Consider the following 17503-nt stretch of genomic DNA (forward strand, 5'->3'; position numbering starts at 1 on the left):
AGGAAGGTCTTTGGGTGGCAAAAAGCTCCTCTCATCTGTTCTATGCACTAAAATCTATCTAGGGTCTGCCTGCAATACACAAGGGTCTCAAAGATCATTCATTTCATACCTCAGACTTGATTGAGCAGAAGATATATGCTACTCCATAATCCAGATATAACTTAACAAACTAGAAGACTATATAAACAAGTTAAAATAGGATGTTCTGTTTGATCATTCATAAAGTATAGTTTGGTCTAGGGACAAACAAAAAGAAATAAGTTCTAAAGATAATCTAATCTAGGTTTTACTTCTTTAAGGGAAAAGGAAAAAGGTGGAGAATTGACATTTCAGTTTCCACAATCACTTAATATGACAGAGACTACAATAATAAAATACTTGCTCGGCTCATGTTTTCTTTAATAAAATTTTTATTTTCCCAGATGTGCAACATTCACTTCCATTTTACTAAGTGCCAAGAGCTGATCTGAATCCATCAGGAAAACAAAATGTAAGTCCTGTTATATTAAAATGTAATCAACGGCATGTAAAAATATCTGTCCAAAAAATGTAAAACTGTTCATGCATTTGGTATCGCTATATAATTCTTTTTATAATATATCACAATTCTGAATGTTCTCCTTATGTCATAGATATATGAGCTATAAATAAGCTATGGCATTAGATCTTGGCAGCAAAAAAAAAATCTTGGATCTTATGCATTTAGTAGTTATAAATCTATGTGATCATGCAGCTCAAGGTCTTAATAATTTCTAGGTTCCTAAAAAGGTCCATCCAACTGGAGTCAAGTTCTAAGAGATATTTGTGGTTCTAGCCTCTATTGGAATGACATGGCTTCAGCGTGCACAGTAATCAGGAGTTGTTGAGAGACGGTAGTTTCTTCCCCATCTCTGGGCTTGAAAATACCCCCATCTTATTTAGTTATAAATCAGATACCTTAAAAAAATATCCACAAGACTCTGCTTCATTTATAGGAGCCTATCAATTATTCTGTGTTTTACCGAAATTGCCTGCTTTTTTTTTTCTCAGCAGAACAAATAGGACTAATTGAGTTTTCCTGCCACAAAATAATTAGGTTCTCTTCTTTTGCTATTGCTCCCCAATCCATGAAATGTGACAAAGTAGATTAGGTGAAAGGATACTGTGCCCTAAAGACTGAGACTAATATGATACTTGGCTCTGGACATATAGTATTTGCTGCTGAATTATTCACCAGAAATCAAGGAACTGTCAAAGTGATGCAGGATGATTTGGAGGTGACGAGACAGAATCAGGGGCTTGTTAAGACTGAAAGGCATACATTCCAAATCAGATGATTCCTTCACTGCTGATGAAATAAGTCTGGGATACATAAACCCAAATTCATCAACTTTACTAAGATCTATTGACATCCTGTCATAACCATAATGTGCTGACAATGCTTAGAATCACAAGAAGTCAGTCAAGCCTAGCAGGGAATTGACAAAAGAAACACAGTATGGAAAACAGTGTGATTCCCTCTTTTGATGGCATTAATTGAAGACAAGAATGACTTAGTGTGGAGTCTGTTCTCTTGGCTTTATAGATAAGCAATAAATTGGGACACCTTGTCAGAAGGTGCCTCACAGTATAATAAACTGGACAGAGTTCACACTTGCCTCTAGGGAATCCTACACCTACACTGCTTTATAGAAAACATAAGAAGAAGCTAAATTTCTCTTTGTGCAGAGTTAATATGAAAACGGCCAAGATCTATGGCCCAAAGCCCCATGTATATTGGGATTCATATCCCTAGATCAAAATGTCAAAGGAAGTCCTAACTAAAGTACTAAGAAACACATTTTCTAAGGATCATACATAAGAGAGACTTATTCCTAAGCAAAAACAATGTTGTAGAATCTGGATTTCACAATCAAAACTGATTGAGGGGGCAGCTAGTTGGCTCCCTGGATAAGAGTCAGGCCTAAAGACAAGATGTTCTGAGTTCAAATCTAACCTCAGATACTTTCTAGCTATGTGACCCTGGACAAGTCACTTGACCCCAAGTGCCTAGCCCTTACTGCTCTTCTGCTCTAGAATTAATACTTAGTATTGATTCTAAGATAGAAGGTAAGAGGTGTTTTTGTTTTTGTTTTTGCTTTAACTCTGAGAATTCCTCTTTGTACTTCAGTGCTAGCCCAGTTGAGAAGTCCTTGGGGGTGGGGGGGGAAGAAATATCTTTCAGCTTCAGTGAAGGATATATTCTAAACCAAAAATCATGTCAATTTTGAATCTAGAGACACCAACAGTCATCTTATTTCTCAATAGCTCACTCTGAAAAACATAATTAGGCTTTCCTAGAACTTCTGCTAGTCTAATGTCTACCAGATCTGACTTTAAGCCTTAATCCAAGGATCTCTGGTGACAGATGGGAGTCCTATATGGTCTTTAATTTAGTTTCATTTGGAGTACATCCACATTTTATGAAGATGAGGACCATGGATACATTTCTTGCAAAACTGAGAATACAGGGGGACCCACTTTAAACAAACCTTGCCAAAAACCTTACTGTGTTCAAAACATATCTGAAGTAGCAGAGTCAATAATAATTTCAACCATGTGTCGGATATTTAAAATATTCATCTATATGTAGTCTCATGGAGGTTGTTAATTGTCTGTTTTATGGCATGAACTCAAAACTATTTTTAAATGTATAAAATAAAATATATAGTTTAACAAAGTGTGTAGATAGAAATTACTCCCTAAATTTGTCCTACCCCACATCCCATTGTGCCTGGGTTCTTTGCATGACAGAGGGGGACAGAAGTAAAAAGATGTGGTAGGTGAGGGAAAGGCTCTCTGTCTCTCTGGATTGGCGCTGCCGTGGAAGATGGTCTGGAGTGGGAGTTCTGGTGCCTGCTGGGTGCTCCAGGGTTTTGTGCAGGGTTTGGTGACTTGGCAGGCTTCCTTTTTTTATAATTGAAATTTTTAATTAATTAATTAAAATTTAGAATATTTTTCCATGGTTACATAATTCATGTTCTTTCCCTTCCCTCTTCCCCAACCCCATAGCCAATGCACAATTCCACTGAGTTTTACATGTATCATTGATCGAGACCTATTTCTATATTATTGATATTTTGGCAGGCTTCCTGATTCAGCTCAGGGTATTATTTTAGATAGGTGATACTTTCTATCCCTTTCCTACATTTCCCTTTTTTTGCTTTACCACCATTTTTATTAAAACTTAATTGTTAAGAGCTCCTAACAAGACTCCTGACTTGAGAGTTAATTTTATAAGTGGCGACAACACTTTTTAAAATTAATATTACATTTAATTATTTTACTTTCATTATTACAAAATTAAGCCAAAGGCTAATGAAAGTAGAGATTATTTTTTTTCCATCTGAGTTCATGGACATACTGACATCTATATACTGATACCCTGAGGGTCCATTGATACTAGGTTTAGAACTCCTGCTCTAGAAACAAAATTACATGAGTTACACGAATTAAAAGAGAACCTTGCTAAAATGTAATTAATAGAACCCATACTCCAGGATCAAATTAGAGATGAAGTAGTATTTAACCAAAATTCTCTCTGATGCTTCCAGTTAAAAACAAACAAACAAAAAAAATACAATAATAGCCATCTCAGATGGGGTCCAAAGGCCACCTGTTTTATACTATATTCTCCAAATAGAATTATATAAGACTCCAATACATTTTCACATCTAAAATATCAGAAAAAGATTCTTATGTCAAAATCTAGAGTGGAAGAAGGAAAAAGTAGCTGCTATTTAATTTGCCTAGATCTTAGCCAAGACTTTAGTAATGAGGCTACATCTTTCAAAGTTGTTGGGTGCAGATGCAAAGATGTCTAAGGTGCTAATACAAGCAGATGGCTATTATCCTTGTACACTGGGCACAAGAGAAGGCATTCCAGACTCCATCCCAGGTTCCCTTCTAGTACGGTAATGGGGATGCTCACATTAATAGAGTGTTACCTTTAGCGTTTCCTTCTCCTTCTCTATACGCTGATGTTCCAGGTGTAGCTTCACAAGGGCTGCCTCTTTAGAAGCTATTTCTTCTTTCAACTGATCGACCTGGTGGGTCATAATCTTCAACTTCCTCCTCATTTCTGTAATCTCATCCTGACAAGATGAAAGAAAAAAAAAAGTTTGGAAGTAAGTGATAAAGCCCTCTGCTTTGTGCCTATTAAAGTTCAAGATATACTGATAGTAGGAAACTAAGAGCTTCTAGGAGAAATTAGCTCATAACAATGATCTCTTGATCCCATTCCCATCTAGAACTACTCTTTTTCACTTATATTGATTCTTTTTTCTATCAGTCTTCAAGTACTTTAAACCATTCATCTTGAGACCCAGCTGTTATTATAGTATTATCCTCATTTTACAGAAAATGAAGAATAGGCAACACAGCTAAAATTATAATAAAGATTCTGTCTCCAGGTTCTGGTTTAGATCACAAGCATCTTCTGATATTTCTTTGACTCTTGGGCGTTTATTTGATCTTAAAAAGGGAAGAATGGTATTTCTATCCAATGGTTAAAAAAGAAACTACTCCCTACAATCTTATTATTATCAGTCAGCTAGTGAGAATTTTTTTCTAAAATCCTTTACCTTCTGTCTTAGAAGCAATATTGTCTATTAGTTCCAAGACAGAAGGGCAATAAGGGGTAGGCAGTGAGGGTTAAGTGACTTGCTCAGGATCACTCAGCTAGGAAGTGTCTGAGGCCAGATTTGAGCAGAGGACTTCCCATCTTTAGTCCTGGCTCTCACTCCACTGAGCTACCTAGCTGCTCCCTATGACTACACAATCTCTTAAGAGTTCTTTTGTCTCTTAATTCCTGTGTTCAGTTCAGTAGCTATTCATTTGTCAAGCTTTTGCCAACTGACTTTTTTCTTTTTTTAATTTGCATTTACTGAGTTTTTTTAATTACATGTAGAAGCAATGTTTAAAAAAAAAACTCTTACTTTTCATCTTAGAATCAATACTGTGTATTGGTTCCAAGGCAGAAGAGCAGTAAGGGCTAGGCATTGCAGGTTAAGTGACTTGCCCAAGGTCACACAGCTAGGACATGTCTAAGGGTCACATTTGAACCCAGGATCTTCCATATCCATGCCTGGCTCTCTATCTATTGAGCCCCCAATAAATATTTATTAATCACTAATCATGTGTGCTAAGTTCCCGGGATACAAAGAAAAAACAAAATACAGTCCCTGCCCTCAAAGAATTCACATTCTAATGAAGGAGTCTACATGCAAAAAAATTGCACATTCAAGGTATAAGCATAATAAGAAGGTAACCTCAGAGGGAAGGCGCTAATAGTTTTGATAATACTTATTTTGTTAACAAAAAAACTAATCAATAGTAGTCAAGTAGTCTGGAGTTCTTGAATTTCTCTTTCAAAAAAAGATATAAAATTAAATCCACAATATTTCAAGGAGATCTTTTCCCCAAACTAAACCTTATTTCAACTAAGGTATTTAGGAAACATTTTTAAACATAATGGAAGGGGTGGTGGGTATTCTTTACCTGAGCTTCAATCAAATTTTTGCTATACAGGTTCCTATCCGATCTTACAGCTTCATACAAATTCTGTTGCTGTTTTAACTTGGTCTCTGATTCAGCTATTTTTTTCTTGTAGTCAAAGATCTGCATCTCACGAACTTTGATGTCTTCCATGTTTACGAGGACCTAAGACATACAGAAGCAAATTAATGTGATTATAATTCTACTGCAATTACCAATTTGTGGCAAATGGGGAGATTTTTAACTGAAGCGGATAGCTGGGGACCAGTCATCATAAAATGAAACTGTAGCCAACGTCACTGAAATCCAACATAAAATGTCACCCTGGTGATTAGGGAGACCTTTCTGTTCTTTTTCCATCCTTCCTCAAGTTCTGCTCACATAGAAAGGCTTAACATAGTTATTTGGGATCACAAGAGAAAAAGAAAATTCTTTTTAACTCTGAAAATAACTCCTGACAAAACAAGATTAAATAGATATCAACACAAAACACTCTTCAGGAAAAAAATGAAAGATCAAGATAGACTTTCAATATTTTGTCACAGTCATTGCTTTTCAGCTTTATATATAAGAGGAGGGAAAAATAAAATCTTTGAACACTGACAATAATAATCACAATAATTCCTTGACTGCATCAAGCTCCTTTCTTCTGGAGAACTCAAAGTACTTCATATAATGATCTCTTTTTCTAAGAGATCCAATTACAGTTATCCCCATTTTGCAGGTACAAGAAACAAGGTAGCAATTAGAGAAATTGTCTAATGTCACATATTCAAGAAACTAGGAATAGAGCCAGGATTTCAGACTTCATAATCTGATCTTTACACTGTAAACTATGTTGCCTCAGCTGGAAAGATTCACATTCAGGCAGGTCTAACATGTTTTTTAAAGATTTTTAATTCATTTTAATGGGACAAATTACTAAAAAAAATCACTGACAGAAAAAAGTGATGCTATCAGTGAGATCAAGTATTCTATGGGAAAACACAGAGAACATTTCACTTTAACATTTTCTTCAGTATTAGTATCATTTAACAAAGTTTTAGCTTAAAAACAAAGAATTAAATTCATTAATTCATTAATTAAAAAGTTAAATTAATTTTTTTTATTTTTATAATCTAAGGGATAATCACCCCCATTTACACACTCTAGATCCTCATTTCAAACATAGGATTTGCAGCCTTACTACCTCATCCAACCTAGCAAAGGAGACACAGAGGGATGCAGACTTTTAGCACTCATTCACCTATGGAACCTCAATAAGAAGTATTACAGAATATTAGCTTTGCAAGGAACTTCAGAAGTCATCTTGTTCAACCTGAACTTGAAAAGAATCCCTCTTTCAATATATCTGAGAAATGGCCATGCAACCTTGGTTTGAAGACTTTCTATAAGGAGGAATTCATTACCTTCTAAGGCAATCCAGTCCCTTTTTTGAAAAGTTCTCATTGTTGGAAAGCACCCAGAAATACAGGTTTACAGATCTGTATGACCAAGGCAAAGTACAAACAGAACTATTATTTCCATCGACCCCAAAACTGGGCTTCTCTGCAAAGCTTGCATTTGCTTTGGGAACTGTTGTATCACACTGTTCACATATTGGCCTTGCAGTCCAAAACAACCTGCAAATCTTTTTGAAAACTGCTACATTTTATATACTTGTAGAGTTGATTCTTGGAACCCAATTTTAAGACTTTTCATTTATCTCTAATAACTTACTTGAAACTTATTAATTTTGTCCAATGTAGTAACTGTCAGCATTTGTTTGGATCTGCCATTCAACGGGTTTGTCATTTCTGCTAGCTTTGTGTCACTTGTGTTTTTGGTAAGGATATCATTTCTGTGTTTATCTGAGCCTCTTATAAAAATGCCCAAACAGCACAAGTCCCAGCAAGAATCTCCAGGGCTTACGCCTCAGAGTTCCTTAGAAGTTGGCACCAAACCACTGATGACTACCAAATCGAATGCAGGTAAATGGCATTGTGGTCTAACCCACTTCTCTCCATCCTGTCTATGCTTTGTGGACTTTGTCCACATTATCAGTTTAGACTTTGACAAAGTATCAGTTTGAACCTAAGTAAACTATGCCTACAGCATCCCTGAGATCTCCGACTCTAGCAACCCTGTCCAAAAACAAAAAAGAAAATGAGGTTAGTCCTGTTACAGTCTTTTCTTGATAAAGCCCTAGAAGCTCTTGATAATCAGATCAACCTTTTCCAGTTCACCTTCTTCCTTATTCATACTTCAAGCATATCTTTTTTAATGACCTCTTCTACTGCAAGTCCTTCTGCTATGACGGTCTTTCCACTCTCTGCCTGATTCGAGATGCCCTTTAGTTTAACAGAATTCTATAGGAGTATGTCTTGTGCTAAAAAGCCAACACCAAGGAGTATACAACCAGGAGTGAACAATTAACAAATTCACAACCTAATTTGGCTCCTCAAGACTGATTATTTGTTTGACTAGGGCCTTATGCCTTGTTTACAGACATTAGCACTTGGAAGTGTTGACTGAGACTGACTCCCTGGTGCAAAATTAGAAACTACTAAAACACAATGCATTTATAGCATTGAGATAAGCTTTTATTTACTAAAAGGGACTAGTGGCTATGAGCAAAGCAGCACCTCCTGTTTAAACAAATGTTCAGTCTTCAGTCATGATATTGTTGCCTTTTATATTCAAAGACACTAAAAGAGTTGTTGATTTGGGTTTTTTTGTTTGTTTTTTTTTTCACTTCCTTAGATTTCTCACAGTCAGCTGAACATCTATTTGACTAGTTAAGAGGCAGTACTTCTTCTTGCTTATGACCTTATAGCCTGGCAAGTGAGCCACTTCAATGGGGATTTACCCAAAGTGTGAGGAGAAATTTGAGTTTCTCCAGGATGGATTGTGGGAAATGCGTATAGATCCTGCTGTCATGGTGGCTTAATGAGACACTGCAGTTCAACAGCCAAAGGTTTTCTTCCTATCCATAATAGAAGAAGAATGCCTTTTATCACACAGGGAAAATAAAAAATACCTGGTCCTTAAATAAGATAAGTGGGATAGATACTGAGCTTTATTCACTATTCTGAGGCTATGTTTGTTCTTCATCAATAACTTAAAGGACATCAAACTAATAAATATTTACTGAGTACCAACATATGCACAGCTCTGTGTTAGGGAGTATGGAGGATACCAAGAAATATAAAACCTGCTTACTGAAAGAGCTTACAATTTAGTTGAAGGAAATTGATGTAAACATATAAAAAGTCAACATTATTTTAAAGATTTAAATAACTTCTGAGCAACATAGGAATTATTGCAAAGCAATGATTAACTATCAAATAAATGGATCAGACAATAAATTCTATCAATTCTTTCAAAAAATAGATTTAGTAATAGAAATAGATTGCCATGGAATGAGGCATTCTGAGAAGGCATCATGGAGAAAGAAAGATTAAAACTATGTCTTGAAATATGAATGGAATTTGGATAGGGAGAAAAGAAGACGAGGTAACACAGCATGAGCAAAAAGTATGCAGTCAAGAAAGCACAGGCATTTTGAGGGAAGTAAATATAATACAGTTTGGCTTGAATAGATGGTTTCTGCATGAGAAGTCATGAGAAATAATTTGGAAAAATAGGTTGAGACTGTGAATGTCAAATTTTAAAGTTTGGACTTTATCCTATAGAAAGTGGGAAACCTCTGAAGGCTCTAGACAATTGGAAGCTAGGTTTTAGGGATATTTATCTGGCAGTATTGTTTAGAATGGATTAAGATAGAAAAAACACTGGAATAAAGATACGTAAAGGAAGCTCTCGCAGCAATCCAAGGTTTGAGATGGTAAGGGTGGTAGCAACCAAAAATACAAGGCATAATGAATGTTTCTAATCCCTGGTGGGAAGAATTCATCAAAGAGGTAGACGTTTTAAGCCTGAAAAACTGAAGGAATGACAATATCATTAACAGAAAATTGGGAAGTCATCAGAGAAAATCTTGAAGAGGAAAGAAAGAAGAGAAAATTAGTTTGGGTGGCAAGGAAGAAAATCTATGGAATATTTGCTTAGTTATACAAGCTAATTAATATACCCAACAGAATTCCAATCCCCTTGAAGAGAAAAGCAGTTATGTTGGATTTCTATGTATCCTAAAGGACTAGCACATTGCCCTGTATATACCAATTCTCCATAAAATGTTTGTTAATGAGAAAGAGATGTGATAACTCTCTCCAAATGTTTAAAGCACTGTCATGTAGAAGAAGGAAGAGATCTGTTCTATGTTGCTCCAGAGGGCAAAACTAGGATAAATGGATGTTATAGGAAGCCAAATTCATGTCAACATAATTGACAGTTAAAAATGTCCAAAGGGCTCCCTTATGAAATAGGGACCTTGCCATCATGGAAACTTTTTAAAATAGAAACTGAATGACAATAGTTTAGGGCTATAGTAAAAGGAATTCCTGTATAGAGTGGGAGACGAGGCAAAATGACCAGTAAGACCCCTATTCAACCTCAAGATTCTCGGAAGAGTTCAGTTTTTATACATATTGAGTCTGGTATGATGGTAGGGCATTTGGATGAAAATGCCCAACAGTCGGTTAGAAATACAAGCCTGGAGCATAGGAGACATCAGAACTATAGACATAAATTAGGGAGAGATCAGAGAAGACAACTGGAGTCATAGAAGTTGATGAGATCAGGAAGAATAAGGAAATACAGGAAAGCAGATAGAGAAGGAACTGTCAGCAAGATCAAGAATAATATAGTATGTATTGAAGAAGTCAAGGTAGAAAAGAGAGAGTTGAAAGGAATGAGTGTCTTTATATTAAGAAAAAGGAAACTAAGTACACATTGGAAAATGTTCTTCTTAAAAGTTGCTCCCACTCTATACTAATAAAAAAAATAAACATTTAATGAAAAAAAAGATGAACATCTTCCAAAGATTTTCCAAAGCATTCAGATTTATCATTTTCTTAGGTTCTGAAAATCCCAACTGTAAGGTAGTGCCAGGAGAAAAGAAAGATATAGAAAATTTCTCACTCGAGATGGGAAGATCATTGCTCTCATTGAGTGATAAGGGGAAAAAATGATCTGAAAATACTTTGAACAGGTTCATCAATAGTCCAAATAACATCAGAGAAGGGGGGAAATGCTTGTTCAATTACTTTGAGAGGCATTATAACAAGAATAACCTTTTGACCAGGAAAAGTGATGCATCAGGCTAAAAGGATACAGTTAATGACTGTTTCTTTTATAGGTACACAATTAACTGACTCGGTCAGACCATCATATTGTAAAGACCTTAAACCACCCACTCCAGGATTCTCTATGCCAGAAATAAGCATTTACCATGACTGACAGGATCGATCACTAATTTTTTTAAAATGGCAACCAAAAAACACCTAAGTCCTGAAACCTATGGTGGGAGGGAGAGACTATTTAAGAAAATAATTTCTATTTCAGGGTTTGGACTCAATTCATTTTTATGGGATTCATTCAAAACCAAGTCACATATGCATATGAAGTCCAAATCCTGAAAATTCATAAAATGACTTGGACATTCGTTTACAAGAAAGCATACTGTCAGCAAACTGTCCCCTGTTGGAAATGGAACATCAGAGAGCACAGGATGCTAGCCATGGGACAGGAGCTTAATTAATTGATTACACTTTCACATATCTCAAACCAACTGGTGAGAAAAACCATGCCTAAATATAGAAAATTTTATTACAGCAGCAGCAGAGATGACGTTCTTAGCATTTGAAAGCTTGCTGCAGAAGAGCCCAGAAACTGCTTACAGTGCATTATAAAGGCACAGTCCCAGTTTATAATCTACTCCCACCTTTTCTTTTTCTGTTAAAACAACCTGCCAATAGTAATAAGAGTGAGATAAAAATCAATAAAGCATGCTTGAAACCTGCAGCATAGCCAAAACATATGGACTGAGGTTGGGCAGAAAAGTAGGTCATTGAATTTGTAACCCTTTAACTTGTATTTGATGAAATATAAGTACAATAAACTTCTCAAATCAGTTTTCTAATGATGTCAATGGTTTGGATGCTGACTTTGCCTTTATATTCTGAATAAAAAGGAAAAAAAACTTCCTTTCTAAAGTGAAAATACCCACATGCTATCAGATTCTTCTAAAGCTAAATCTATTGTGGACTAGCCCAAATATACCCTATAAGTTTTATGAGCACTATACTAGGCACTGAAGGGGATATACAATGATGATGAAGTCAAAGTCCCTGGCTCCAAAGAGCCTAGCATTATAGTAAAGGACATAAGCCAAAAACATAAATAACAATAGTTCAAAGGCATTTCCTTAACTATCTATCAAGGCTTAAATTTTAAGGTCATTTCTGATTAAACTTTTACATATATGATAATACTATCCCTATTACATTAGAATATTTATGATAAACCATTGCCCCCCCCTTCTCCTAGATTGATTAAACTGTAGGCTATACTCTATCTGCCTAGAATAAATGATGTCTAATGCATTTTTCTGTGATTGTGAAAACCTAGAATTGATGTTATCCTTATTACCCTACAATCGTGTTAAAAAGTAGTTCCATGGTATTAATACTAGCTCTGCCTTCAACTTCAAATTAGTGTCAAGGACATAGGCAGCCTTGGTCTAAGACTAACTCAAATGCAGACTGTATTTTCTAGAGACCTTCATTTCATCAAGTCATCTGTTCAGTAAGAACAATATTTCTTTGATCAACTTTTGCCTTACTTGCTTCCAAGACTGTGAAACTCTTTATTATTCATCTCCTTGGACCTCTGCCTACAAGAGCTTGGCTTCACCATATTATAGGCAAGTGAAATGAGACTTCAGTAATTTGTAGGTAGAAATTAATTGTGGGAAAAAATTGTTTTTTTGGCCACATAAAGTGCTAGGGCAAAACTGTCAGAAGTTTAACATTGGGAATGAAAAAGAAATGGCCCTTAAATGTGCTACTGCCTGCTGAGTGCAAAATACTTGGCAGACAGTATGATTAACTAAGAATAGTTTTATCAGATATTTATGAAAATTCAGAAAGGCTGTTCTATGTAGCCAAAGTCAGGGAGCCAGAGAGGATAGCTTACATGGAAGATAGAACCCATAAGAAAAATGCTGGAACTCTGATCTTTCTCCTTTCAGCTCTCACAGATATGTACACACACATTTCTTCACCGATTAGACTTCAAGTAAAGATAATACAGCTGGATGTTGTACACTGCACATCTTGGATTTCTTCTCATATTTCTCTAAATCAGAGGGAGCTATGCTAATAGCATACAAAACCCCAGAAGGAAGCGAGACAACGTACCAGCTAAATTCTGATGATAACTCAGTTAATGCCCTTCCAATAAATAGGTTCATAAGGGAAGATGAAATTATAAGTTACTGTTTCTAAAACAATATTCAATACAGATCCTTCCAAGCAAATCTTGGGACCATTCATTTATTCAAATATTTACTTCATGAATGTCTACAATATGTGAGCATAACACTCAACACTAAAAGAGATACAAAGGTAAATAAAAAGAGGTGTCTGGAGCGTTAATCCTGAAGGAGAGATATGAGAGTGCACCTCCCTCCCTTCTTTGAAGAGGCATGGAACACTACAAAAACTGTCAGATTCACTCAGTTAATGTATTTGTTGATTAGTTATGAACTATTTTTCCCCTTTCCCTTTTATTCTTTGTTTATAAAGAAAAATGCTAGGTAATTGGAAAATGAAAGTTATATGAAAACAAAGGGAAAAAATTTAAATATGATTCTTTCCTTAAAGAGGAAGTCTCTAAAGGGAGATAAGACAAACACATAAATAATGGGAGTACTAGGCATAATGTGATCTAAGCCCAAAGCAAGATATTGGCAAATACTGTAAGAGTTCAGAGGAAGGAGATAGTTCCATCTGAAGAAAATCAAGGAAGCCTTCATGGAGGCTTTCAATCTGAACTGTGAGGGTTACTAAAGTGATGATAGATGGCAATGAGAGGAAAGAAAAGCATTTCAGGCAGGACAGACAGCACAAACAAAGGCATGGGGGGAGAGGGATCTTGACTCTTGCCTTTAAAAAGAATAGAGATAAGATTAGTAAGATAGAATTGGGTCAAATTGTAGAGAATCTCAATTCTACATTAGAGAATCTGGATTTTATGCTATCTTCATTATGAGAACATTTGTATACTACATAGACGAATGGGACCGGAGTGGGAACAGACTAGAGACGAGTGAGTAAATTATTGCACTAGACAAGGTGAGATGATGAGGACCTAGATTATATTGTAATCATGAGATGAAATGGAAGGCAGAAATACTATAGAGGTAGAACCTATAAAAAAGAGCAAATTGTTGGCTGTGGAAGGAGTCAGAAATGATGCCAAACCTTCATGGCTGGGAGAATATCAAGAGAGCTGCCATCCTTATCATCGGGGAAGCCTTAGACCTCCCAGAAGGAAAAATTCATTGAATAAATTTTGAGTCAAAAACAATGAAAATATAATCTTGGGAGAAATTGTGGACATAGGACAGAAAAGAAAATCGTTGAGGACAATCTTGGATTCAGGTGGAATAAATCATTGCCAGTGTGGCGTCATTTATTTCCAAATTCATCCCCCATTTATCATTAACTGAATGGATTGAAACAGAACACTTGGACAACAAGAATTTTTAAAAGGTATATGTGAGAGAATGGACTTACTTATTCCATGAGCCTAGAAATAGCACAGGATGGTTAAAGGAATGAATATATCCAGGCTGAACTACTGGTTTATGTAAAGTCTAAAGAAAGGCAAAGTAAAAATAACTGATAAGTGGTATCAGAAGGAATTGCCATGCTTAAATGGGGTATATACTCTGTAGCCAGACCTAGGAGATTATGAGAAGCTGATGACAATGTTATCTGCTATCTCTCTCTACCAAGAATTTAAGAAAGAATATATGAGTCATATAGACCAAGTCTATATTGACAACATTCATGGCATTTTTCATTTCAGCATAGCCACATGAGTTAAATGGAAAAGAATCTCAAAAACCAAAGTGCCATAAAATGTATATCTGGCTACTTTTCTTAGGATCATCAATCATTTTTATTTTTTATTCAGATATTTTATTTTTCCAATTACATATAATAATAAATTTCAATACATGTTTTCCAAATTTATAAGATCTTCCTCCCTTCTTCCCCTCCTATTAGATGTGGTAAGCAATTTGTATATCTGACTATTTAACAGAATATCTTTTTGGCAACTAAAATTTGTCCTGCTCTGCTACCTATAACAAAAATACTGGAAAAGCTAAAGAAATCCTTTCTTTAGCTGCTGAGCTACCAAGAGACTATACACCTTGTAAACAATATACACATCTGTCACAATACTTGAAATTCTATTATGAGATATTCATTCCTTTGAATATGGAAAAGTCTTTTTAAATGTAAGTTATAGTAACCAAGAAGAATGTCCTAATTCATTCACAACTAGATATAAAAATAGCTTCATTAACTGCTTTTCTCCTAACAAACTCAACTAGAACTTGGGGGGAGAAGGGAGGGGTGGAAATGGTAAATTAAGGGAGGAGAATGTGTAATTTTGGAGTATGGGAAACTTCCAGATTGGGCATGATACCATACTGAGAGGCCCTAGATGAACAACAAAAGGTAGCATGAAGGCTTTGAGGATCTATGAGGGCTAAGGGAGGACTGAAGATTATTTGTCAGCTTCATAGTTTTGCCTCAGGTCAGACCTGTATACAATAATTGAGGGGAAAATTTAAATTTCCTTTCAATATATCAAAATTTAGCCTTCTAAAGCTCCAAACAATTGAAATTGTAGAGCTTTAATCAGTCAAACTTTCCAAACTTCATGTGTGATTGAGAGGAAGGAAAGAAAAGACTATGACAGTTCCAAGAGTGTCTTACCTTTTGTGTGAGATCACTAGCTTCGTTTATGTAACGATCTCTCTCCTTTTCCAGTTGGAAAATGATCTTCCTTTGTTTCTGAGCCTCATCTTTGTAGTTCTGGATTTCTTCTTCTAGATTCCTCTTGTTTTGTTCATGAAGCTTTACTAAGTCCATCTGTTTCTGGGTAGCAGTGACTGCCTTCAGCAGATTCTATGGAAAAAAGATACCAAAACATTCAGGTCACCAAGTGTGCTAAATATGAGAAACAAACTCTTAACTTTAGAGTCTAGAATGACTGTCTCTAATTGCATAATTCACTTGCACATTTTAAGGTAAAATATAAATTGTTCAAAATGCAATTTAAACAGTTTTTCCTGATAATAATATATTGCACAAAAGACGTAAACTTTTATTTTCCATGCTTAAATTGGATATTAATTATAGTCTTAGAGGAGAGAATCATTTGAAAGGCAATAAAATGAAAGAAAGGAAATCTTCTGGTTGTGCTGCTTATTAAAATAATTTTCTATCAAAGAGGAAAAGAACTTAGTTGTTTCTAGGGTTTTATAATATATTTATTTATTACATCTCTTCTGTAAGAAGTGGGATAACTAGATGGCTCAATGGGCAGGCCAGCAACCAGAAAGATCTAAGTTCAAATCTAGTCTTAGGTCCTAGCTGTGTGATCCTGGGCAAGTCACTTAACCCTCTTTGTCCCAGTTTCCTTATATGGAAATTGAGCCAGAGAAGGAAATAGTGAACCACTCCAGTGTCTTTGCAAGAAAACCCTAAAAAGGGCTCACAAAGAATTGAACATAACTGAAATAATTAAACAACAAATATAGTGCTTTAGCAAAATGCTTTATATATATTTGAGGAGGCAGCCAGGCAGCACAGTGTTTAAAGTACTGAACCTGGAATCAGGAAGTTATCTTCCTAAGTTCAAATCTGGCCTCACACACTTGCTGTGTGACCCTGGGCAAGTCACTTGTTTGCCTCAGTTTCCTTAGCTGTAATATGAGCTGGAGAAGGAAATGGCAAACCACTCCAATATCTTTGGCAAGAAAACCCCAAATGTGTTCACAAAAGGGACCTATTTATACAAAAAATATTTATAGAAATTCTATCTTTGGTAACAAAGAATTGGACATCAAGGGGACACCCATCAATAGGGAAATGATCAAACAAATTGTAGTCTATGATTGTGATGGAATACTATTGTGCTATAAGAAATGATGAGAGAATGCAGTTATTGTTGTTCAGTGAATGAGAGTCAGACCTAGAGACAGGAAGTCCTGGGTTCAAATATGACCTCACATATTTCCTAACTGTGTGACCCTGTGCAAGTCACTTAACTCCTATTGTCTAGTCCTTAAATGCTCTTCTGCCTTGGAACAAATACACAGTATTGATTCTAAGATGGAAAGGAAGAGTTAAAAAAAAGAAAAGAAATGATGAACAGTACGTTTCAGAAAAACTTGGGTAGATATCTATGAACTGATTCAAAGTAAACTGAGCAGAACCCAGAGAACATTAATATTGTAAGGATAACCAACTGTGAAAGACTCAGCTACTCTGATCAAGACAAGGATCCAAGACAATTCAAGGCCGCCATGATGAACAATGCTCTCTTTCTAAAAGGAGAACTGATGAATTGTCAACACAGATTGAAGCACTTTTTAAACTTGATCTCATTTTTTTGGTTTGTGTTTTCTTCTGCAACATGGCTAATATGAAAATAAGTTATAATTAATGATATGATATCACATGTATAATTAACATCAAATTGTTTCTCTTCTCAAGGAAGGGTGGGAAAGGGCAAAAATTTCAAACTCAAAATGTTTTTTAAATGAATGTTAAAAGAATTTTACATGTAATTAATAAATATTTAATAAAACAAATTAAAACAGATATATGGATTTTTTTTTTAAGGAGTGTCACCAGAGTTAGATCTTTATGGGCTCTTTTACTAGGTCTATTAGGGAAACACAGACTCAGAAGTCTGAATGATCAGAGATTTGGAGCTGGAAGGGACCTTCCGGGTCATCTAGTTCCAACGACCTCATTCTACAGATGAGAAAAATGAGGCCCACAGGGGTTGGAGGACTTTG

The 17503-nt window shown here is 35.6% G+C and overlaps 1 protein-coding gene across 2 annotated transcripts in view; it reads right to left on the reverse strand.

The window, feature by feature from the left end:
- Window positions 1–17503, reverse strand: part of CFAP58 (cilia and flagella associated protein 58) — a 119589-nt gene that overhangs the window by 77742 nt on the left and 24344 nt on the right. For both annotated transcript variants that reach the window (XM_016428546.2, XM_007479043.3), the window contains exons 9-11: window positions 15411–15602; window positions 5518–5679; window positions 3966–4112 (exon numbers count right to left, since the gene is read on the reverse strand). In XM_016428546.2, coding sequence (XP_016284032.1) covers window positions 3966–4112; window positions 5518–5679; window positions 15411–15602 — 501 coding nt within the window. The remainder of the gene's footprint in view (window positions 1–3965; window positions 4113–5517; window positions 5680–15410; window positions 15603–17503) is intronic.

This window comes from Monodelphis domestica, chromosome 1 (genome assembly GCF_027887165.1).
Source record: "Monodelphis domestica isolate mMonDom1 chromosome 1, mMonDom1.pri, whole genome shotgun sequence".
Taxonomy (NCBI): domain Eukaryota; kingdom Metazoa; phylum Chordata; class Mammalia; order Didelphimorphia; family Didelphidae; genus Monodelphis; species Monodelphis domestica.